Source organism: Hippoglossus stenolepis, chromosome 12 (genome assembly GCF_022539355.2).
Source record: "Hippoglossus stenolepis isolate QCI-W04-F060 chromosome 12, HSTE1.2, whole genome shotgun sequence".
In the NCBI taxonomy this organism is placed as follows: domain Eukaryota; kingdom Metazoa; phylum Chordata; class Actinopteri; order Pleuronectiformes; family Pleuronectidae; genus Hippoglossus; species Hippoglossus stenolepis.
The window spans coordinates 18521280-18546476 of record NC_061494.1 but is presented as its reverse complement, the minus strand read 5'-3'; the positions used below and the strand labels follow the sequence as shown (position 1 = coordinate 18546476).

Below are 25197 nucleotides of genomic sequence, written 5' to 3'. Positions count from 1 at the left end.
AAACAAGGTCATTAGTAAATTAGTTAGTTGATAAAAACACTGAGGAAACATGGAAAACCTTCACTTATCTCCCAAACCTCCAGTCAAAGAAAGACACAATCAACATTTGGCAAAAATCTATTAATTATTTATTGTAAGTTGTTACATTTAGATTTCTTTCTCTAGCAGCACTATTTAAATTACAGATATTCAAGGGCAGTCACCGTAGTTTGGAGTTTTCTCGTAATGCAGGATGTCATCGTGTAAACAAAGACAGAGACTGAGCCGTAGAACAAGATGTAGAACAATTGAACTCGCTGTTAACGTGAAATTAAAACATTTGTGTCTTTTGAGATCAAATCGAAGTAAAAAAAGAAATGAAACCTTTTGTTGAAATAAATTAAAACAGTATAAAAAAACAGTGAACAGCTTCTTTTCTTACACAGTTGGATCTGACACGGTTTGCGAGTCCACGTCAGTGACAATGCAAAATGTTTACAAAGGTCTGTGAAGTCGATTATTTTGAACGTGGTGGATTCAGAGAAATCACATAAACGTGTGGCAGCGACAACGTGACATGACAAATAACAAAATGTGTTTCATGAGGAACATTTTCAGAACATGTGATCTTATATTCCAACAATTCCTCTGACCCCTTTCACATTGATTATAATTTTTGGCACATTACATCCACCGACAGTTGCATCGATCACTGTGTCAGGTAAACACAACCCTCTTTCCCTGTGTTGTTAAAATTGTATTCAGCTCAATTATTATTTTTAAATGTTTTTTGAAGGAATAGACATTTGGCAAATACGTTCATTCACTTAAAATCGACACGACCTCTGTGATTCATGAAGCTGGAGCTAGCAGACGGTTAGAAAGTCTGATCCCACAACAAAAACACCAATTTGTTGCTTTTACATTGTTTTTGAACACGTTTTTTTTTTTAATGCATTTAACAGGATTAAATAAGTGGTCTTTAAAGGTGGACTATGCCAGGATAGCTAGTCTGAGCTTGCTGGTCCTAGCTTCATAGAGTACAGATATGAGATCGGCATCGAACAAAAGTGAATGTACGTGTTTTCCAAAACGTCAAACTCTTCTCCTCCTCATCTAAACCACAGTATCACACAGCTTGTGTAACTTTACCCACCAAAACGAGTTCACATTTTCTAAAACTAGACAATCATCTTTATAATCTTGAATTCTACTGTCCTCAGGGAAAACGATAAGTCACATCTGCTTCGTGCTCTCATGCAGAGAATTGCCAATACAACTAAATGTTTCTCACAAAATGCACAAATTCCCATTGGCTCAGTGGTGTTAACTTTGTATCGGCTCTGTCTTGAAGTACAGATTCTCAGCCCTGTAAGACGAGGCCAGATGAGACGAGCCCCCTGTGCTACGCTACAACACGGGATGGCGTTTCATCAAGGTTGGACTGATGAGATAATAAAAAGTCCTTTCAATGCTACAATTAAGAGAATTCCTGCATCCTCTGGAGATTTGGACACAAGGACCGACGATCCGTTTTCTTTGATAAAATTCAAAGTCACGATAAAGGGCACTGGCTCGGCCCCTGCAGGTCTCGGGACACAGCGCTCTGAGATGTTGGAGGAAGTCGCACAGGAGTTTCACTCTTCCTGGCTCAGCTGATGTTTTTTTATCTCAGCGTCTTAAACCTGAACACTTAGAAGTCACATCTGCCTTATGTTTCAACATAAGGTTCTGCGAGAGGAGTCAATGTCCCCCAACGATGCCTTTGGACGATTAGTGGCCACTAGGGGGAAATTAAACCTGCCTTGATGGAAATAAAAGTCGGTTTCTCAGCCCTCGTCCAAAGTTTGTTTAGCAGCTAGTGAAAAATAGTGAAAAGCTGAGCTTGACAAAATCCTTGAAGAAAAAGCCCACCGCACTAGAACTGTCCTGATAAAAGTTGCTCTGCAATTCATGCATGTGGAAATAACCAACCATCTACATTTGTAAATACAAAGAGGGTCCTTCAGTCCTTCTGATAAAACATGAGACACTCAAAACAAGAAGTACCCATAACCTTCAATATTAGTGAAACGTACTAGAAGAAAAATATGAACCTCTCAAAAGAGTTTCTGATATTTTTAATAGTCTGCATACTGCAGTACTTGAATACATACTCATACAGTATCGTTTATAGCAAATAACTGAATTATTTCATTTATTTAGCAAAAAGCATGCTGAATAGAAAAAAATTTCACTTTTTTTGTTGTTGCCTAAAGTGACAGTAAAATTTCTTTTTATTTTCACCTGCGGTTCATCGCTCAATGACTTGTGATCTATCTACAAAGGCGTGACACAACCAAAGAGGCTTAGGCATCGAAATCAATAAAGAGAAAGGTGATTGCCTAAAAAACTGTTGAAAGCCAACTTCAACCAGTACCTGCACAAACATGATCTCTTTCCCAAAGTAGCACAAACACCTCCAGGAAGAGGTACGAAAGAGAGACGGTATGAGGGCGTCAGTTTCCACGTAGGAGGATCGAACATCAGTGCGATTTTTGCTGTAAAGTGGGGGCGTCTCTGCTCCGACTTAAATTAACAGTGTCGTAGAGTGTGATGTTCCAGACGGAGGAAGTGAGAGCCCCAGAGAGACAGAGAGAGAGAAAGTGAGACACACAGCGAGACGGAAAGAGAAATTGAGGTCTGATGTGAAGCTTAAAGAGGCACCGATCCAACACACAAACTCAGGTCGAGCTTCAAACCAACGTCAGTGGATAAACCCGTCTGCCCTTGTCCACGATATATACGCTGTGAGGGATTGTGGGGAAAAATATGTACAAAGTCAACTCTCGTGTTCTTGCTTCTATTTCAGTTCAGGAGCTAAGTTTTCTGTAAAAATAATGAATAAAAAAATAGCTGAATGAACGGTCCTGTAGCAACTTTTTGACTCTCCTTACATTTGGCATTTATGGAATATTTAATACAAAAAAAACCATGAAAACCCCCACTTCTGCTGACGTGTTGGGCATCAACGCTACTGTATTCACACAGTGATAGTCTGGACGTGGCTACAAACACAAGAAGAAGAACAGGGAACAAAGCTGCTGCTGTTTGCTGATGACATGTTTCCGTTCGTATCTTATTTAAAAGTTCACAACAGCTGTGCAGTGTCCAGTGACAAAAAGATAACCATCGAAAAATAAACAAAAAAAGTTAAATATTTCATGGTAAGTGGGATTTCTTTTTAAATTTTATTAATGAATTACTGGTTATAAAACGTAACTATGGACAGTGCACATCTCAAAAGGCAGATACCAATAATATCTCTGCTTGTTTCCAGGTTTGCTCGACTCAGCCCTTCAAAGTGAGACCATGTAACTTTTGCATGAAGAAACAACAGAGTCCATAACTCTTACAGAAGAGAATCACGAGCAGTCAAATAGTCAAACGCCGCCTTTGTCGATACACTCGGTGGTTTCGGCGTTGCAGCCGGTCTGGTCTGGTCTTGGTCACCAGCTTCCTTTAGCAGAGGTTACATAGTCTTGCTTTTTAAATGACCAAAATGTTACAGTGAGAAATGACATGGACAAGTACTGGGTGACCCCGGATACCTTATTGAGACCACAGGCCGGGGCTGGAGAACAACGTTTGTCACAGACACAGTCATGAAGTGTTTGCTCCTTGAATAAATAAAGTCTTTCACCGCCTCAGTGAGGAGACACTGCACAGGATCAGCTACTCGTGTTGTAGACGGTCGGCTCGTCGACTGTTCACTCATCTACATCATCTTACCAAGACTCCAGCACACAGCCACATAATGTCAGACAACAACACATTTATTTGTATTCAGCAAGGTTTCTTTTTTTTTATCATCACGAAGGCATATACTATTTTCTCTGTATATTACTTGTTTTATATATATTTATATAATATTTATATAGAAACAAAAATAAGCGTACATTTTTGCTGAGTAAGATTGAAGAATATCAGCAAAGGGCAATGTAAACCATGGTCCATCTAAAACAGGTGAAAGGTGCGGTAGCTCGCCCTTTCCCAACCCACCCACAGTAACAGATTTGCATAGGCAAAAATGGGATTAGCCCTTAGACAGTGGATTCCTGAATACTTTATAGAGATGCAAAATCTATTTCAGCTCAACACAATTAAAAACAAACATACATACAAACAAAAAGAAATAACGTTGACTAGGCCACGCTCTCTTGAACCCCTCTGGTCATATACATAGTCATTTTTCTGTGCACATTTTTGTTTACAGTGTTAGGCTTCAAGTAGATGTAAAAACAACTTGTACATTGACAACTAGATGTGAAATAAATTAACCAACATGAGAGGTAGTGAAAAGCCTACAGAGACGTTTGTTGTTTTTTTTGTTTTTTTATACAAAGGAAAAAAATAAAAACGTGTCAGTAAGGCCAAAGCTTCGCAAACCTCTTCCATCCCATCAGGACACTTCAGCTCTCAATCGTATTATTTCTGTTTTTTTTTTTTTTTTAAGTCAACAAAACCACGTTTCCAAAAAAACCACTCGATTGGAACCCGTGGAAATTTAAAGACAAAACTCTAAAACCCAGCGATGACACATCACTTCACATCATCATCATTGCTTGTAAAATCCACATTTGAAATTCAGTTATTAAAAATAAACAACCGTGGACTTCTCCCCCCCCCCGACCGTGTAAAAGTCACAATAAATTAAGAGGGACGGATGTGAGCAGGGAAGCTGGGTTTCCTGCTGCGTCCGTCCTCCCTCTAAAACTCTCCCGGTTCTCGTGAACGTGTCCGTTCGCACTGGGCAGGGACGGTGTCCGTCTTAAACCTGCTGACCTCTCTGCTGTTATGAGTATTTTATTAAGGTACACACATCTCACAATTTATAAATGTAAACTTGGTTTAATTGCACCATGAGTTCATTATCTGGTTCTTGGTGGAACATTCTCATGTTAATCACTGTATAGACTCAGCGACAAGAAAACATAGCTGAACTGTGCAGAAGAGAAATCTGCCTGCGAGAGCGCTTTCTGCTGACTCGGAAATCCAAATTACAAACCTCGAAAATGTTCATGTTTCCAGGGACTAAATGTAGAATTTGATCCTTTTCGATTCAGAATTGGTTATCGAGTCTGTCTTCCTCTGCTTCCGATCAACTGGGCGCATGCATGCACGGCTCCTCAGTAAAGCAGCTAAGCAGTTTCAATCGAGCCCTTATGGATATTAATGTAGAGTGAAATGTGAGTATTGCCAAAGATTAAATATTTTATATTTTCAATAAAGAACATCGCAAAAAACGTGATTATTGGTTTAGACTTCTTGACTTTACAGTGTCAATTTGGCTGATTTATAACTAAAAATATCTGAAATATCTGTTTATGCTAACTAAAGGCAGAAACATTTTTGAATTCTCCATCTGTGGAATTAAAGCTGTCCCAGTATCAGGATACAGAAAGGTGTTAACGATAGAAATTTATTAGATGATTCAAAACCAGTCTAACATAGTAGGACACAGCTTCAAATAGACAGTGATCTATTATCGTTAAACTACTAAACATCCAATTGCACTTCAACCGTCTTCAATCGACATCCTGTTGTCTACGGTTGAATTGAATTTAGATCAAACTTGGCACGTGAACTTCAGGTAGTTACAGGTGGTGGCAACATGGATGCCTACATTTATCAGTGAGGAGTGGCACTGTTCAATTGACACTTTATTAAGACTGCACTAACCACTGAACCGAGACGGTTATCCATCGCGTGGCGTGAGGAAAACACTTGGAGGCCCCAGTTAATTTTAAAAAATAGCATATACTGCACTCATGCACTTTCTACTGCACGTCCACAGGCCAGAAACAAAGTTCATGTTCAAATGTTCACATCGTCAAAAAACTAAATGTCCTTTTATAGAATAAAAATGTTAATGGGACATTTGGCAAGACCCCCTTAAAGTTGTTTTTTCTATTTTTTTTTTCCTGTTAAGTGTGTAACTTTTCCATACACACACACACACACGCACACTTTAGCCGTTATCATCGCATGCTGTCAAAGTCGGATTAGAAATGACAAACCGGAGTGTGTGTGTGAGGGCTGGCAGTGAGATGGACGATTAGCATGGCTAGCACAAGCATGCTAACTGCTTGCCTACAGCATGCTGACATCTAGTTAGCCTTCTGAAGAAAAAGAAAAAGGCTAGCATGTTAGCATTGTTACGCCAACCTTTTTCATTAGCTCTGGTTAAAAAAGACAAATCAGAAGTGTCTTACATGGGCAGCAGCTAACTGAAGGAGAACCATTCACTTCATGTGCTGGACAATCAGACGCGCACTGCAAAGAGCGAGACCCTAACAGCCTGTCACACCTGATATCCCCTCACAGCATCTTTGACATCATGTTTGGCACCTGGTTCTCGTATCTGCACTGAGATATTGGACGTTCAACTTCGACGACTGTCATATTACCGAAAGCTTCTAAAGATAGAGCCTTACAGACAAAGGTCGGGGCTCGAGGACCCTTTTTTAAAATCACATGGGTGCCTGCTGCGTCTGCTCGTTTTCCAAACTACTCAATTCCAGGTGAAACACTAGAGAGTAAAACCCTTCTCTTCTGCTCGTGAATTTCAAAATGCAAATGACCTTTTGGAGTCAATGTGGGGGTCTTTTTATGTTATCCAGTGGTGGGGGGGTTTCCCACCCCTACATTGGGCACCTGTGCTTGTCAGGCTGTGATGGTCTGAGTTGGAGGGAGGAAGGGGGGGAGGGGGAAACAGGATGGGAGGTAGGGATCGTTGGACAAACTGTGGTTGCTTTCCAGCAAAACTCCAGCAGCGCTTGTGCTGCCTTTTTCCTCACATGTAAAAGGCATTGTGATTTTCTCAGTGAAGAGAGTTTTTTTTGTCTAAAGTTCATGAGTAGTAATAACACATGTAGCTGCCCAACCACAATTCTAGCCCTTACTTCTCCCAGTTAAAGAATCCTAAAGAAGGAAAGTGCCTGGATGGACGGATAAATGGATGGATGGACAGATGGATGGATGGATGGGTGGATGGACAGATGGATGGATGGATGGATGGGTGGGTGGCTTTTGCGGCTGCCTCTGCTGCAGAAGCCATTAAATCTCCTCATCAACGAAACGGCAGTAAGCTTAAAATGGGCAGAAGTGTACTTCCCTTCACTGAACAAAAACAACCAGGACAGAGACAGGTCCCCATCTTAATACATCTCAATATTCAAAAACAGTTGCAGTCCGCGGCTTACATCGTCAAGCTACTGTCGAGAGAGAGAGTCACATGCAGAGCCAGTGCTTCTACTGGTTAAATGGGCAGAAAACTCCGACTCTCCAGCTCCCACCAACAACTAGGTGTCATGTTTGGATAGTACAGAAAAATTAAAAACAAGACAAAAATCAAAACATGTCTGAGGAATGGGACAGAGTTAGAAAAAACACAATAAAAACATGAAAGAGAATGAGTAAAGAGAGAGAACTTTAGAAGTGAGGGTAGAAAGCATGAGGTCTAAATATTACAGTACAGGAACAGTTGGCTTGTCCTTTTTCATCTCTCTCCCTCTCTTTTTCTGTCCCCGCCGCCTGAGGAGTCCTCGTCCACAGGTGAGCGACGGCTGGCCAACGGGTCGGCCGTTTCAACCCACGTGGGTTGGCCACCGTCAACCGAAACAAACAGCACAAACTGCGAGCGAAACAATCACTGGCCAGCATTAAAGGTCTTGAATTGACCAATAACCAACCAGCAAAGGCCGACCTGGCTCCAGTGAGGAACTGGATATAAATTGCTTAAAAAATATAAATAAAAAAAAAAACACAACCAGCTATCTTGGATGTCATTCAGTCTTTTCAATCAAAAAAGGGAGAGATTTTTTTCCAAACCCGACTTCTGGCACCATAGTAGTATTTGAAGTTTAAGTAGTAGTCTCGTTGGTGTACGATGGCAATGAGGGAGGAGTGGAAGGGGTCTAGGGGTCGAGGCAGGTGCGCCTCCTGTTGGCCAGGAGGTCTCTGTAAACGGAGGAGTTGAGGAAACGGGGAAAGGAGTCGCGGTGCATCAGGGTGTAGATCTGGAGCTGGGCCTCCTCGTAGATCAGGTTGCTGGGCTCAGCCAGACTCTGGTTTATTCCTTCTCTGACCCGTGAGTCCAGACTCACCTGAGAGAAGAAAAACAAATTCAGTTCATCAATAATTTATCAATATAATGTCACTAACTTCACATAACACGCTTCACTTCTGAAGAATTAACACAAATTCAGTCGCTACCTCTTTGGGCGATAATATGGACACGTAGTCTTCATATATAATCCTGGCCTTCTCATCCACCACGGTGGGATTGGTCTCCTTCTTCAGCTCCTCACAGGCCAACCAGAAGAGCAGGTTGTCCTCGCTATACTCCGAGCGCAGGAACTCCCGGAAGATCTCCCGGCCCTCCAACGAGCGCAGCATCATCTCGAAGCTCCGGGCCCACGACAGCAGCTCCTCTAGACTGGGGCATCTAAAGATGAAGACAGGCATGAGTGTGAGACTGACAAGAGGAACACAAACACAATAATACTCACAAAACACACAAGACTGGACTTACTGTTCATCTTCAGCTTCAATACTGTCCATCTTGGTGCAGGTCTGTCGCTCACTCCTCTCAATCCTGTCCTCATTCCTGGATTAAAGACAAGACACGAGTTCAATTAAATAAAAGACTGGATAGTTGTTCATTGTCTGCATGCACATAACTGTCATCTTCATCCTTTGTTACCATTTAAGTTAATATATAACAGCCACATTAATCAACGATGAAAGCCTCTGTAAAGTTCCAGCTCTCTGTTAACTGCACTCGGAAGCTCCAGTGTGATCTTTGAACCGACAAAAATAATTTACAGTAAACGTTGCTACATATTCAAAGTCAGCGAAACAATAAGGCTTCAGTGAAGGTCTTTATGTAAACTCTGGAAACACACACGGTAGCCTCTCTGTCTATCGCAGCTCAGTCACACTCGCTGAGTCCACAATGCAACACACACTGAGCTGTCTATTTTGGTCCCACCGTGGAGGATCTTTCCTTCCTCTTGCTGTCTCTTGTCAAAGTCCCCATTGTGCAGCAGTAATGGGCTAAGCTAGCCACAGCCCCCCGGCGCCCTCACAATACAGCTAAATATACAGGCTGTTCTTCACAGCTGTTTTGCATGTGATCGGTGGATGGAAATAGAAGGCACCCCATCCACCAGATAAGGGCCTTGTGTGAGGGTGGCTGAGGAGGAGCTGGAGTGTGTAACACTCTCATACACACTCACCCTCAGTCTCTACAACTCCACCACAGCAGCAGACGAGATCTCCTGCGATTCACACACTCTCACAGATCTCTACCACTGCACTGGGCATGATGGTTACAAAAAAAGAAAGTGACACAGAGCGCATGTTGTGATTTACCTTTATGTAACTCACACAAAGGTTCCAGCTGTGCAACTTGTCCCCCCGCCGTCACTCTAAAATAAATAAACATACAGGGGACCGAAGACGATTTTCCAGGCGCGTTCCGGAGGCGCCGACACCAGCAATTGATTGAAAAACACACAGCGGAGTCACAGAGCACTCACCACGGGCCCCGGTCCGCAAGCTGCCACCACTTCAGATGAAGTGGTGTGAAAGAAGCAGCACATTCACCATTCACTGCCTGAACACAATGTTTCATTCACTCCTCTCTCCGGGCGAGGTTGCGGCCACAGTGAGGCAGCTGTAGCAGCCGTTGCTGGTTTTGGTGCCTTGCTCAGGGACAACATGGCGCAGCGGGTCTTTGTGCGAGTCTCTGACCTACTGTGCCATCTCCAAGTATTCAACCACTGACACAATTTGTTAGTGTGCTGGTTGAGCACTCGAGTTGGAGATTGTAGTGAAAGGTCAGAATTAAAGCTGGAACTAATGAGATTTACCTCCATCAAGGAGGTTATGTTTTCATCTGAATTAACTTGCTAGTGGGATTACTCATTACACTGGTTGGATTTCCACCAAACTTAGTGGAAGAGTGCAGTATGGGTCAGATCGGAATCGAGGAGTTGTTTTAACTTTCTCTAACAATGTGAGATCTTGTAAATTTCCCAAATAATACAGACATCTTGATGAATAAAGCAACTCAGCAATACATGACGTCACCCCATTCAAAGTGAATGAGCAGTGCATGGATTGAAGCCACCAATGCTTACGTGTGAGTCCATCGTAATTGAACTAAAGACACTGAGTTGAGTCCTGTGCGCCTTCCACACAGAAATCTTTGTTTACAAGAAACTGAGCCAATGCATTATACCTCATCAAATGCAACGTTAGATGGACATCACAGGGCTTGTGTCCCTTAGAGTTGTTGACGTACAGTAAAGGAGGACCCTTACACTACAGAACGTGGGTTCCACATTACAGTGGAAACCGGATATAGTGATCAATCGTTGTTATGGATAAAAGCTTGGGACAGAATTGTATTTGGGTCGCAAATGGGCCTTTTCATACATGTTTGTCAACTTTGAAAACTGTAAATATGTGGGTTGGGTTGGTTTGTCGAAATGTTGTATGAGGCCCCGGCTCTGTGTCACTTTAAAGCCTGAGTTGATTTTCTAAGCTCGACATCAGTGTAATATCACAGGATTAAAGACAGGAGCAACTGTTTGTTGTTTGGTGATAAAACTAACGCTGCTTTCAGTTTCCAGTGGGTTTTTCTCGTTTTAGCACAATAACTGTACAGAAAAAGTATAAAAGAATCAAAAATGAAAAAAACAAAAACAAATAACCCATAAAGTCAACTGACTTTCTAATAACATAACATAATAATATAATACTTGAGGAATGTCTCTTTAATTCAGACATGGCTTTCGAACTAAAGTCACTGTCTCTGAAAAAAAAACACCACACATTTGGCTCTTGGTTTTGTCGAGCTTTTCATTGAGTGGTTATACAGTTATAATACAGTTATTAACAATTACCACTTGAACTAAATGTGATATTTCATCAAGTTTTGACAGGTAACAAAATAACCCAAAATTAACAACAGACCGCAGATACAAACTCTGACCGGGGGCCAAATAATATGATACGATTTTTCTTTAAAAAAATATTAGTTTTAGCTATTTTAAGTAGATTACTCTAATTCTCCAAAGTGGTTTACCTGAAAACTAAATTTAAAAACAAATGATATCTGACTGTAGATCAAGAGCTGATCTATACCAGCCACAAAGCGCCAAGTGTAACCCAACAAAAACCTGATCTGTGGTCAGTCGTTTAGATTTTCACTGTTATATTTAAGATGCATTAACAAAATAGTAGAACAATCTGACTGACACACACACACACACACACACACACACACACACACACACACACACACACACACACACACACACACACACACACACACACACACACACACACACACACACACACACACACACACACACACACACACACACACAGCTCACTACCTGGCAAATCTACCCTTAAGGCAACAGCAACACACAAAGCTGCAATGGATCTGGATACAGCCTGAAACGCACTTGCACCATACGGTTACACTGTATAGATAGAGCCCATGGAGTGTATAGGATAGTATAGCATAGCATGGGATGTGCAGTATAGTATTGCTGAGTAATATAGTATAGTCTCCTGAATTATAGTATATCATATATTTAGTCTGGTATATTTAGTAAGTATAGCGCAGCATCGTATATAGTATAGCATGGTAAAGTATAGCGTAGTATAGGAGAGTACAGTACATTGTAGAATAGTGTGGTATAGTATCTTATATGATATAGTATAACACAGTATAGAGTTGTATAGCAAAGTGTAGTACATTATGTCGTACAGTACGGTGTAGTATTGTATGGAGTAGTTCAGTATAGTATGCTATAGTCTGGTATAGTACAGTACATTATAGTACATAATAGTATAATACTGTATATTTTGGCATAGTATTGTGCACTATAGTATGACATATATATAGTACGGTATAGTATAGTATGGCATAGTTTGGCACATATTAGTATGGTATAGCATAGTATGATATAGTACTGTATAGTATAGAACAGTATGATATTTTCTCACCAGAGACACTTGCAGCAGCCGCACCAGCAGAGGCAGCAGGTGTTGGGTCGGGGCTGTCCAGGGGCCTGTGGGGGGGCCTCGATGTGAGCCGCCTGCCTTTTTCTCATCTCCACTCCGCTCACACTTCGGGGCTTCACAACAGATACAGGTGGAGAATAAACACAGTTAAATACACTCCACATTAACAATAATACAACAGAGAGCGTAGCTGCAAATGTAGTTCCCAGTTTAACAGCCTATATATCTTATTAGAGAGTGAAAATACAAGAAACTGTGTTGTGAGAGAGAGAGAGAGAGAGAGAGAGAGAGAGAGAGAGAGAGAGAGAGAGAGAGAGAGAGAGAGAGAGAGAGAGCACTCGAGCAGAAGAGAGGATTCCCTCCCTCGTACGCTTGCTGGCATTGAGCCAAGTGTTTCACTGACTGACACTACACGTACATGTCAGTGGGCACAGAGCAACGGAGTCTACGCATCACGTTTAGGACGGACGTGTGTGCAATAAATATGCAAATTCACACACACACTAACTCAATAATTAAATGAAAACAGTTGCTGGTAAAAATTTAAGTTAGTTGACCGAGCGATTTACAGCTCTAAATCCATTTCCGTTTAGTTGATAGCTAAGAAAGAATTCCGATAAAACGTTCACTTATGTCACGGAGTGCGAGTCTCGGCTCTGGCTCCGATCGGCAGTGATGGAGACATGACACCCGGGTGAATGTGCTAATGTCTTCATTATTTTGACAGCCTTGATGCCGACGCTGCAACTTTTCCTGTGAGACGTTGTGATGCTCACTATACATCAACACGACATTCGGTAAAATTGCCAAAACACGTTTAGATTTTTACATCTTGGGAACAACGGGCAACAGCGTCGGTTTCTGAGGCATTCGTGATGTCGAACATGACTCACCAGGGAAAAATCTTTTTACCAGGTTTACCCACGTTTTAAAAATAATGCATTGACCTTCTTTTTTTGGTGTTAAAGAGAACTGTATGAATAAAAATAAAATAAAAATAGGCTAGGTCAAATTATTCCAAGGAATATACATGAGGGAGTCCCTGTAACATTTTGTAGCAGACAAAAACTGACCCCTGAGAACTAGACTAGCAGCTTTCTCCCACTGAGTCCAAAAGCCAACAGTTACATTCTGAAACACGACAAAGATTGGCTGAGAAGAGGATGTCATGTCACAACTAGTTTGTCTGCTCAATGAGCACCTCCAATTAACACTTGGCAGATAATCTCAATTTCGCTGAGGGATTCTCTGGGAAAAAAGGAACTAATTAACTCCAGTCTTGTAGTCGAGGAATCAAAAGGTACAGTTAATGAAACACTTTACTTACCTGCAACATCATGGTTCAATTTAAACTCCTCATTAAACAAAAAAAAAAAATCCGAACGACTGCGCTTCACAGCCAACAGATGAGCCTGCTCTCGTCTTTCTGGCTGCCTCTGCTCTGCATACAGACAATTTTACTGCTACGATGATACATTGCAGGTGAGGCTGAAAGACGACCTTCGTGATATGCAAATGTTTTTGCCTGACCGGTGGAGTGGCCATCAGTTATTCAGCGACCGGGCGGCATCCGTGGAAAAAACAGGCAGCCAGATGCAAACGACAGCGAGGGTTCGGCTTTGTTCTAAACGCAGAGAGGGACGCCGCATTGACCACATCATGCAAATACGGAGTGGAAATACAAATGCAATGAGATGAGTGGAAAGAAGTAATAAAGAGAGATAGGATCTGTAATACGAGCAGCGAGTTTTCCAATAACCATTTTCTACTTTTATTAATTTAGATATAATGTAAATTTCTTCAGGAGGCAAACATTTGAACTACCAAAAAGCAGCACACCGTATCATTCAGTCAGCCAGTTCCTTGAGGCCTGCGGCTTGCTTCAGCAACAGGTTATTCCCCAAGCGATGGGCCGTAAGAGTCTGTTAAAGTAAATGTCCATTCCACAAAGTAATCCCCGAGGAATGATGACACCATCTGCATTTAGATTGGTTCCCTATAAACTCACTTTAGCTGATTTCAGACACGCACTGAACTCCGCATAATCTCCCGACATTCTGCGGAGGGGCTGTATGAGAGAACCCAAATGGCCGAATCGGAGGCTCTGGACTTCATACAGAGTTTCTCCTGCTAGCCTCCTAGTACAAACTCCGGACAATGTGCGAATGAGCCCATATGAGAATACAGCAGGGGCTTCTCCGGAGGTTTCACCAAAAGAGATATGGCGTGTTTCTGAGATGCAGACGAAGATGTAAACGTGGAAAGACGAGAATCGAGAGCTTTTGGCGATAAGGGCCGACGTCTATGTGAAGTAAACAAGAACACATGATCTCTCCGCAATGGAAATATATACGTCACATCCTGCCGCTTCATGGTGTGCCACCCCGCTTTTAAATACTCTGGAGAATTTGCATTGCTGTCAATGCGTGTCACGGTAGAATCTCCTGCTGAATTATACAGAAGTGAAAGGCAAACTCTAAATCTGGAGCCCAGTGTGCCGGCATTCTCCGGAGTTCATGTCTGAAAACAGCCTTTCAAATATGCAACTTTTACAGCACAAAGGAAACGTGTGTCTGCTACTGCACAACTAAAATCAGAGAGAGGACAGTGCTTCTGGCATTCTGTAATTTTCCCAAGGTAGTGAAACACGGTGGAAGAACTGGAGTAACTTGAGCGAATATACTCCTTAAAGTGTCCTAAATATGTTATATAAATATTACAGAGTCATAATGTATAATTTCTGTTTATTGTGGACGGAGTATGAATAATTCACAAGATGTCCACTGTGAGAACACACTGTGGTGCTCTTGTGTTAAACCCTTCAACACATAAAGCTCTGATGTCTTTACTGTGAGGCTTCACATACTGCGGGTTTGCAGCTGTGAGCCTGACTTATCACTTCTGATCAACGGAATTCGATGAAAGATCAACCGAGCGCCGGGATGATCCCAGCAAATAGGATGCACCTAAATAGAAAGATGCACCGACTGTGGTACAAATATCCTCCGCTCGGGTGTGATTCTATTTTTTCAACTTAGAAAGTCAATAAAGTGGAGTAGAAACAAAACATAATGTAATCCCTTCTCCAGCAGCTTTTCCTGGAATTACCACTGTAAGTTTGTTACTCATTCATACTTTTTAACAGTTTTTTAAAATTTTTAACGAGAAAAACAATCTTTTCAAAAGTTTTTGGAACTTTAGATGTTACAATACTAAAGAATAAATTAATGAGATTCTCCGCAGACGACAGGCTTATCTTCTGATATTCCACCTTTAAAATGACACTTAGCCTAAAATGACGACTTTATTCTCGTTATATTACGACTTTGTTCTTTAATACTTAAACCTTATTTTTATAATATTACGAGTTGGTTCTCCAAATCGCTGACTTCTTTTCACTTTTATAAAATGTGACAACAATCGGCAGAGTGCAATTTAGCAGTTATACAATTATACAGGAACTGATAAATTAGGCTTAAGACAGAAGTTAATGTTTTTACTGAGATGGTTTTGCTGTGCGGTGTTTTATAATATGAAATTATTTTTGTAATTATATTTACACATATTTACACCTCATTGAGGAAAACATATACCAGCTCTTTATAAAACTTTCTTTTACTTCTACGTGGGTCGGTTACTTTAACGACAAACTTGGAGATAATATGTCTCCTTCCCTTCCGACACTATTATCAGTTAGAATTATACCAGACAGAGGTCAAACTTACCATGAATTACTGAGTTTGTAAAAACAGGTCAGACAGAGCAATCATGGCGTGAGGTAATAGGTTGCTGGACGATAGCAGGCTGGTTGACGGAGACACTGGGCGCTGGACTGTCTGGGCGTCGGTTCGGCGGAAACACTGGCTGTTTGGCTCGCTGCGGGTTCGGGGCAAAGCAGGGAGGGTCTTTTCACCACAGAGAAGAGAAGTTAGTGGTCTCACCATCCCTGACCGACGGGCACGGACACGCAAGCTGAGGCGAAGCGTGATAACTTCCTCTCCTTGTTTCCTTATTTCACCCGCTCCGTTTGTTTTTTCGCTCGACGTCGCCTCCTAGGCTTCCTCGGATGTCGGTGAAAGGGTCATTTATGGACTTGGGAGTAGAGGGAGCAATTAAAGTACAGCATCTGAAAAAGACACAAAGCAAAAAAACAAAGGTTTTACAGTGAAAGTCGAAAAATTTAATAAAGTGCCATATATAGTCATAATAGAGTGGAAACATAGCCAATGCTTACATAATGCCAAACGTACACACACACACTGTGAGAGTAGAACCTGGTTTTCAATACACCACATACTCTGTCACATTATATATTACATATAATCCATAGTTTCCACATGTACGGTGTTTTTGGAGCTGATATCAGTTTTCAGACTTTATCTGCCGGCATTTGTTTTATGTTTATGTGTTGTACTGGGGAAATGTTCAGCTGCCTTCGCCCAGGAGGACGACAGCAGCACAGTAACTTTTGCAACAGGCCTCCAAAAAGGAGAAGTGAATTGTGAAAGTGTTTTGGGGGGGGGGCAGCATCCTTACATTGCCTGTCTGAAGCTGAAATTAATACTTCACTTATCCATCTGTCAAATGACAAATCAATTAATCGTTCCCCCCCCCAAACTATTCTGATTTATATCAGTCTAAACTGAACTGTTGGTCACTCATCAACAAATAAAGGCAACAATCAACTGATTTATCAACAATGAAAGCAAATCGTTATCTGTAGACTGAGCCAGAAAACACTTTGGACAGTTCTCCATCAACAGACAATGATATCATCATAATGATGCTACTGGTGATTATAATGGAGGATAATTTATCTGTTGGCCGATAACAATCAGCTGATATGAGCCTTTCACAGACATATCGGTGTCAGTGTTTGTATTTGCTGGTACGAGAACTTTTATTTTACAGAATAAACAGGAAATATGTTTTTGTTAACCTTTTTACGTAAGAAAATATTTTCTAAATTCAAGTTTTTTATTTTAGGTTGTATTTCCTTATCCATTTTTAAGTTAAACTGTAAAATATCAACCCTCAATTGTATTTCTTTGTCATAAGGGTCTGATAATGAAATCTTAGGAATCACTGATGTTCTTAATCCACATATATCAGCTGATATTCTGGTACTTTTAATGTTTTTGCTCCCTAATATTGGCTTCGGCCTCCAAAATAAATCCTCATCAGTTGCACTGTCCTGTACAACACTGTGTACATGTTTGGATCATTATAGACCAACACGACATCAGACTCGTTCTGCAGCATGAGAACAATCCTATAAACATACAGTCAAAGCCATTAAAAAAAACAGGAAGAACAAGGATCTGACCCCCACAGATCCCAACATCATGGAGTCAGTGGTGGATTCCATGAGGAAGCACAAGACACTGAAACCCAGAGGAGCTGTGGCAAGCTGCTTGGAACAACTGCCTGAGAAAACACATGGAATATATTACTGTTACATGAAGAGTAAAAACAACCTGTGTCATTGTTGCATGACTTTTAGAGCCTGACACATTTGCAGGATGAGAATGAATCTGAGGTGTTCGGACAAGACAGCTGCCTTTCCCACTGAGCTTCTCTGAATGCAGCCGAATCAGGAAGTCACCCCGGATGTCAGTGGCCACATAACCTGGACTCCCCTGACCCAACCCACCCGCGGGAGACGTTAGTGCGGGTGACACAAGAGGAAAAGGGGGTTTCGAAACGGGTCACGGTGAAGTGCAAAAGGGAGGAAGTTGGAGGAAGCTGTCGCAGCGCAGGGATCCGCTGCAGCTGCCCGAAGGCCCCTGGATGTCTCCGGGTAAGAAGTAGTCAGGCTCACCGGACCCTGCTCCCTGTGCAACTAGCTCTGCGGGCTAACTGCTGCTGCTGCTGCGGCTGCTGGGTGCACGGTTCCTCCTGCAGCGGTCCGAACCACCAGCGAGCCCAGCGGCTGCAGGTCCGAGCCCCGGCCGGGGAGGGGAGATCCCCCCCCTCTCCAGGTGACACCACCGGAGTGGAGGGGCGGGAGGGAGGCGAGCAGAGGGCAGCACGGTGCTGACTGTCGCACCGAATAATTTTTTTTTTTTTTAAATGTCTTCCTCCAGGAATCAAACACCACCCACTTTCTTCGTGCTAGCGTTAGCCGACAGATCCGCTATCTCTCGCAGCGAGAGGAGGAGGCGGCTGAGCAGCGGAGCAGCAGCTAGCGCCGTGCTAACGTCAGCTAGCAATTCCGTGTGGAGCATTAGCGCAGAAGAACCAGCATCTTACCGCTTCGCGCCGGGCTGTCAGTGTCCGAGGGCGACGGGAGCGAAAACGCGACGTCCCGGTGTCCGTTCAGCGACATCGCAAACGGGAATCCCGCGGAGTAATGTCCATCGCCGCCGTTTTTCCTGCCATCCGCCCCACTTCAGCACCGAACGCCGCCGAGCCCCTGGATGCACTGCGCAGGCGCGCTGCCGCCGCCGCCGCTGCTCTGTGGCTGCAGCTCCGTGAGATGCACCGCGGAGGGCACACACACACACACACACACACACACACACACACACACACACACACACACACACACACACACACACACACACACACACGCACTAATACACGCACTAATGGACACATGCACACACACCCTCCAAAAAATATTCATCCTGAAACACTGAAACCCTCAATCTATACAGAAATCTATACAGAAAAAATCTAAATTACTTTTTAGTAAACTTACAAAGAATAAAAATGCTTCTACAAACTCACACAAACTCCCAGAGACTCACAAAAGAGCAGATTTAATTGCAAATACAATTATTTGATCGTTACTATAATCAAATGATGAAATATGTTGCATTGCTCTGAACATATGTCCTATAAAGCAGCTGCTATTCTGCTAAATCTGATACTTTAAATATGGAAATGCGACATCTGTATATTGCATGATGACAAAATACTAAAAAAACAAAAATTCCAGCCTCTTTCTACATGAATGTTGCACAATAAGTAGTTAATGATGAGCATGTTTATTAGAGTCCATTTGTTTTTATAGTGGGTGAAGCAATCTTATGTGTTCCTAGTATTAACACAGGGGGGCACCAAAACTCTGCTCTCTCTCTCTCTCTCTCTCTCTCTCTCTCTCTCTCTCTCTCTCTCTCTCTCTCTCTCTCTCTCTCTCACACACACACAGTCGTGTCTGCATGACATCAGAGGACGTTACATTGACTTACATTGATTTCCTGGAGACTTTCTCTAACCCTACCAAAGTTACTACTTATTTTACCCTAAACCTAACCTTAAAACAAGTCTTCACCTTAAAATTAAAACTCAGCCATTTACGTGATGGAGGCTTAATGTTTGTGCCCATGAGCAACACAAGTCCCTATGACGTGACTTTAGGTCCGCACAACATTACTAATACCTGGACCACACATACACACACACGGACACACACACAGCCATTCTGTTGCAATAGTCTTAATGTGTGTACATCTACTACTTAACTTAAAGTGAAATAAAATAAAAATATCATTGTCACAGCTACAGGGTAGTAGTTTTTAGTTTTTAAATAAATTTCTTCCCATCAGCACCACGTATGTGAAGATGCTCTTTGATGCTTTACAAATAATTTCAGTTGGCAACTGTCTGTGAAAACTAAAAGGACAGAAGTGAGCAATGGTTGGAAATTGCACTGGAATGGGGATATTTAATGTATTGATTTACTGTCAGGTCATACTCCATCTTTATGCACCTGACACATTCAATATTTAGACATGAGGCTCTGGGACTCTCCAATGCGAGGATGATGAAAAGGTCATGAGAGAATATCCTGCATGTGTATGTGTATGCTCTTTGACACTGTTGGCACATTAATGGGGTTTTGAAGAGGCTTGGATCGGCCGTGGTTTTCTTTGTGGGGAGGATTGCGCTCATTTGCATGTGAAAAGGTCGAGAGTTATACAAAAAGAAATACTCTGCTCCATCGTGGCTCTCAAACACGAAGCAGCAAGTCCTTAATAGGACAAAACAAATGTGTGTGAGGAATAAACACAGAGCGTAAGTAAACATTTCTGTGCATCTGAGTCTATATATTCTGCACCTGCAATGGGTTGTGATTGAAGCCAGTAAATTAGGTAAATGTCTAAGGATTTAACAGCATGCAAATAATACTACAATTATCAACAGTATGTGAATATATTGTTTTGACGTCATGTCAAAGAAGTCTGTGTGTTTTGTTGCAGAGATACAGTATCTACCCTGGTTTGTCCAGTCCCGCAATACTACTTTGTGCCTCAAGGGGGCGATAGTGGGTCTTTGTAGCAATTAGCCCCATACACTGTATATAAAGATGGACAACATTACGGCTGCCCAAAAGTGAAGCCAAAACGTTGTGATTTCCCCCTTGTGGCTGGTTGCACAATAGATCATAAAATATATTTTCCTCAAACATGCAATATAGCCATTAGTTGTCAATACATTATTCAAAACCACAGACGTCAACATCGCTGGAAGAAAAGAGTTGGGGATCACCAAAGTCTTGAGGATTCACAGTCAGGAAACCTTGCATGCAACATTTAGAAATATTTGGGGCAATACATTAAGTGAACGATACGATATTTAAGTCTGGACTGCAGCGGTCGATCAATAGACAGAATGACAGACCGACATTGTAATCTCAAGGCCCACGAGCAATGCAAAGAAAGATGTGTATCCCTTCAGTCAGAACTTTATCTACAAAACCCTGATGTCTTTGCTCCAGAATGTGTCTGTGGGTTTATCTTTCACTCACTGGTCATTGGGTTTGTGTAGTTAATCAAACCAAGCTTAGACAGCCTTCTGGGGCTTTTCTGGAACTAAGGGACTGCTGTATATGTGTGTGTGTGTGTGTGTTTGTCTGTGTGTATGAAGGCTAGCAAGATACGGACAGGGGCCCGGAAGAAAGAGGCTGAAAGACGAATGGATGAGCAGTGAGCTTCACGTGCACACTTGGCGCTTGGAGCCTTCGGTCAAACTGACGGCACCTGTCTGCTTTTCTGAAGGTCTCACAGTGAAATCGAGCAAATCAAACCTCAAGTATGTGCTTTGCTCTGCGTGCTTGCACTCGAAGCCACTTTCGGAAAAGCAATGCTTTTACTTGGCTAAGTAAGACTCTACAAAATGAATACAAATAAAAGGGCAATTGAGTTGAATGAGATGATGAAGTACACAAATTTGTTCACTTGTACATTATGTAAAGTGTTTCTAACAATGTTCAGAGAAATCCAAGATTTTTATCCGCTTCGACCGTGATTTCGCCAGTCTCTGCTTTAACTTCTGTACAATGAAGGAAAAACACACTAAACAGTTAGCCAGTTATTTCAGTGTCCGTGAGAGCTCAACATACTGCAAATTAAGAAAACACATGGGAAAATGGGAATGTTTCCAGGTGAGCCCAAAAAGTGATGAACCAGGCTGTAGTTCGATGCTTTGTGAAGTTTCATCACCACTGATGAGTTGCAGACTTCAGAAACTTCCAAAGTGGTCTGAATTTGTTTTGTGCTATTTGGACGATATCCACCGTTTACTATATAGGCCACTTGGGGTTCACATCCAGATTACACCTTGCCTAGCGCACTGCAAAATTAGTTTTGCGATATTTGGGCCCCATTGTCTGTTTTACAAATGGCTCCCATCCATTTTGTCACAAGATGGCCAGAAGGGAATCAAATCTTAGGGTGACAGGTACAATGTGTGTCGCACTTGTGCTCCTCTGTGCTTAATTATTACCTGCAAATTTCCAAGGCGACATGGAAAAGCAATTTCTTATCGGTTTATAGCATTTCTGTCTTGAACACGGACAAATGGGGGCTGGGGAAAAGCAATAATGGCTCCAGCCTGGGTTCGAACTCTAAATTGTTACCTGGTAGGGATCTTATCGCAGTGAGACGGCGTGACAGCTCTGAAATGGCCCTTTCACATGATTTCACCAGCGCCTCCCTCTGAATCTGTTTCGTGCTGCTGTCCTGAGGCCCGACTGTCAAAGTTGATTTGTCGTGAGCGCACCAGGCCACAGGAACAATGATGGGCTATTATGCAAGTGCATTACATATCTGACTTATCCTTAGTTTCACGTTAAAATATTTATATTTCACCCACTGTTAAATTGGCCAGACATGCTGTGATATATCACTTCACTTTATATTTTTGATCTTGTAATTATAATTTGATCGATATTCTGCGGCACATGTAGTTATTCTGTGAATTAATATAATGTATATTTAAATGGATTGTGCTGTTATTTACGTCCAGAGTCATAAATGGATGATGAAGAGTGCTCTTTCCTCTTTCTGTCACAAACAAAAAGCAGCTCCCCTGTTCCAAGAAATTAGATCCCAGAGGTCGATCCAAGCCGAGCCATTAGAATAACTTATAGCTTTCAAAGGTATTATTAATGGCAGGAAGTCACGAGAATATATAACTGCTCATCATTACTCTCTTAAAAAACGCAGGACTGGGTTTGGGCCAAGGCCACATTTCAGTATTATAAATATAACAGTTAGAACATCAGTTCAGCATTATCGGTATTACCTCCTGCTTTCAGCCAAAACAAGCATCAGAGCAAAATCTAAGTCGTGTCCAACCTGCCTGAAATGAATTGATTCTTTCTATTCACATAACTTCACAACAGACAGGCAAGTAATTCATTCAGAGACACAAGGGGCTGCTGATGATAATGAAACATGAGGAGGAGATTGGAATTGGGTTGAACTGCTTGTCACGGTCATATCATTAATGTGCAAGATTTCACTATTCAACATGAAAACTAAGGATGGCATGGTGGTGCAGTGGTTAGCAAAACTGTCTCAGAGCTGTAAGGTTTGAATCCTGACACTGTGCCTTCCTCCCACAGTCCAATGACATGTAGATTGGTTTTAGGTTAATTGGAGACTTTAAAATGTTTGTGCGCCCTAGCCATCCAGGGTGTGACACAGTGACCTGAAGTACGATACTTATCATGTTGTCAAAGGTTAAAGACAGAATTAGATCATTTTCTTCTATGAAAAGTTTGCGTATCGATCATAGGAGAGTTTTCGGTTGACGTCAGTAACGTACGGCCGCAAAGCAGCAGGATGTTCTGTCAACTCTCATCATGTGTCAGTGAAATGTCAAAACATGTCTTCTTCACAGCATCAGCCAAACAAACACACACATATGCAAGTACATTATCTCTATTTCTCTCTCCCTCTCTCTCTCTCTCTGTAGCTCTCCGTCAAACCTCCTTAAAATGAAATTAAATAATTCATCCTCATCATTGCGGAGCTGTGCTGAATTCATCAATCATTGAGTCTGCCAAGAGACACAGGGAAATATTCACCAGCAGATTTCCAAAGTTAATGGGGGTTTCCATCTGCTCGCTATTGATGACCAAATTTGGAAAATAATTGTTTGAGTTAAACATTTCTCTCGTTAAACTCCCCACATGCAAAATGTCAGATATGGTGATTTATAGCTATTTCAGTTTTGGTTAAAGTAAAAGAAAGAGGCTTTTCCTTCTGAAGCGCCTTCGAACATGCAGATGTACTCACAGACACAAAGAGATGACCTGTCTGACCTTTTCAAACATTTCACAGAAATCTCACGTTCAGAGGTAAAGGCAACATCTTACCCTTCAGCATTTTTTCATGCTCATTTCACTGCCTCTGGAAACTTTGGGAAATGTAAAAGTCGTAGTTGCTTCTTTACCAATATTTAGATACATAAAGAGATTTATACAGCTCGAGCTCTTCTCTGGTATTTTACGAATCGTTGACATAGATTTTATCGCCACCTAGTGTTCCTAATAATGTTTGTGTTCTCATCTGGACAGAGATATTTTCTAAAAACAAAGTTTGTGTGGATGGAAACCTTTAAATAAGTTCCTGCATTAGTTTGGACAAGGCCTTTAAAAGGAGCTGTGGTTTTCTGTCTGGATAGAGTTTGTGAGAACTGTGTGTATTATTTTCAAACTCACTCTTGATTAGACTCAAACAAATAAAGATAAAAAAAAGTAAAGCTAATTTATGCCTCACTTGGCGAGATTTGATAACAGGAGCAGAAGCAAGAAAACGCAGGAATTGAATCCTGTGCTGGTGATTTTCACGACAGTCATTTCCTCCTGACTTGTTTTATGTTGCCGTTGATAATAATTTTCTCTTCCTACCCTCACCCCAATGTTACAACCCATGACTCATAACTGTGCTGGTTTCCATGGCGACACTTGTGGCTGTCTCATCAACTGCAGGGTGTACAACCTTCCTCCTTCCTCTCTTCCTGTCCGTTACCTTTTCTCTTCCTCCCACGCTCATGTCTTCTTCAGTCTTTGTCCCGTATCTTCTCCCCTTCTTGCCCTCAGGTCCCCTCGTCCTCACTGGAAACCTCTGAAACTAATGACCTGCTCTTCAACGGGTTAATAAGAACTCAACTTCATAACAACCTGAGGTGCTGTGCCGGATTCGTATCCTGCAGATTAAATTATGAAGCTGAACTCTTCATACACCGAAGTACGTCATATGAAAGTCTAGTTGCAATGAACTACACAAATTAAAACAATGTCATAAAGACATGAACCATGATTCAGACTTTCAGGTGTGAAAATGTCACCAAAGAAATGTAAAATCATGACACACAGAGTTAAGACTGTCCTCACTGTACAAGGACATACATGAACAGTCAGACCTTCACATGTACAAATGGGTTTTACCTTCGCTGGGCAGTTTTCAGTTGGGATTAAATCGTCTCATTTAAGACTGAACCCTCTGGAAGTCTGAGTAAAACTCTTAGTAAATGGTAAACGCTCCACACATCTTTTTGGTCTGATCAATCATTCAAAAGCACTTTGCACCTCATGACATTCACCAAGTAACACACACCTTCCCCGAGCCCTTGGGCTTTATCGTTGCAGATCCAGGAGTGCTGCTGCAGCCACATCGTGGATCGTGATCGTGGGAGCAGCTGATCGTGGACTATGATTACAATAAGACTGCTTGATATAATGAAATATGCCAACTCTATTCTACCATTACTGGCAATAACACCTACATTTCAATTGTCATTGCTGATCCCTTCATCTCTATCAGACATTTTCTTATGTTTGATGTTCTGTATCTTGCCCATTTCTACAGGCAGAGCGAAGGAGTCGGAACAAAC

The 25197-nt window shown here is 41.9% G+C and overlaps 1 protein-coding gene across 1 annotated transcript; it reads right to left on the bottom strand.

The window, feature by feature from the left end:
* Nucleotides 1-111: 111 nt before the first annotated feature.
* Nucleotides 112-18533, bottom strand: rgs17 (regulator of G protein signaling 17). Its single transcript, XM_035172910.2, has 6 exons — nucleotides 18319-18533; nucleotides 15792-16192; nucleotides 12049-12179; nucleotides 8555-8629; nucleotides 8236-8467; nucleotides 112-8126 (listed from the first exon to the last, which is right to left on the bottom strand). Exons 2-6 carry the CDS (start codon nucleotides 15792-15794, stop codon nucleotides 7938-7940), a joined length of 630 nt encoding a protein of 209 aa, XP_035028801.2. The 5' UTR covers nucleotides 15795-16192; nucleotides 18319-18533; the 3' UTR covers nucleotides 112-7937.
* Between the last annotated feature and the right edge of the window lie 6664 nt (nucleotides 18534-25197).

Excerpts from the sequence above, each read along its gene's own strand:
- rgs17 (XM_035172910.2), bottom strand. Across the intron at positions 8,630-12,048 it reads GGCTGCTGCAAGTGTCTCTG|GAATGAGGACAGGATTGAGA; the intron begins GTGAGAAAATAT and ends TCTTTAATCCAG. Across the intron at positions 8,127-8,235 it reads CCATATTATCGCCCAAAGAG|GTGAGTCTGGACTCACGGGT; the intron begins GTAGCGACTGAA and ends TTCTTCTCTCAG.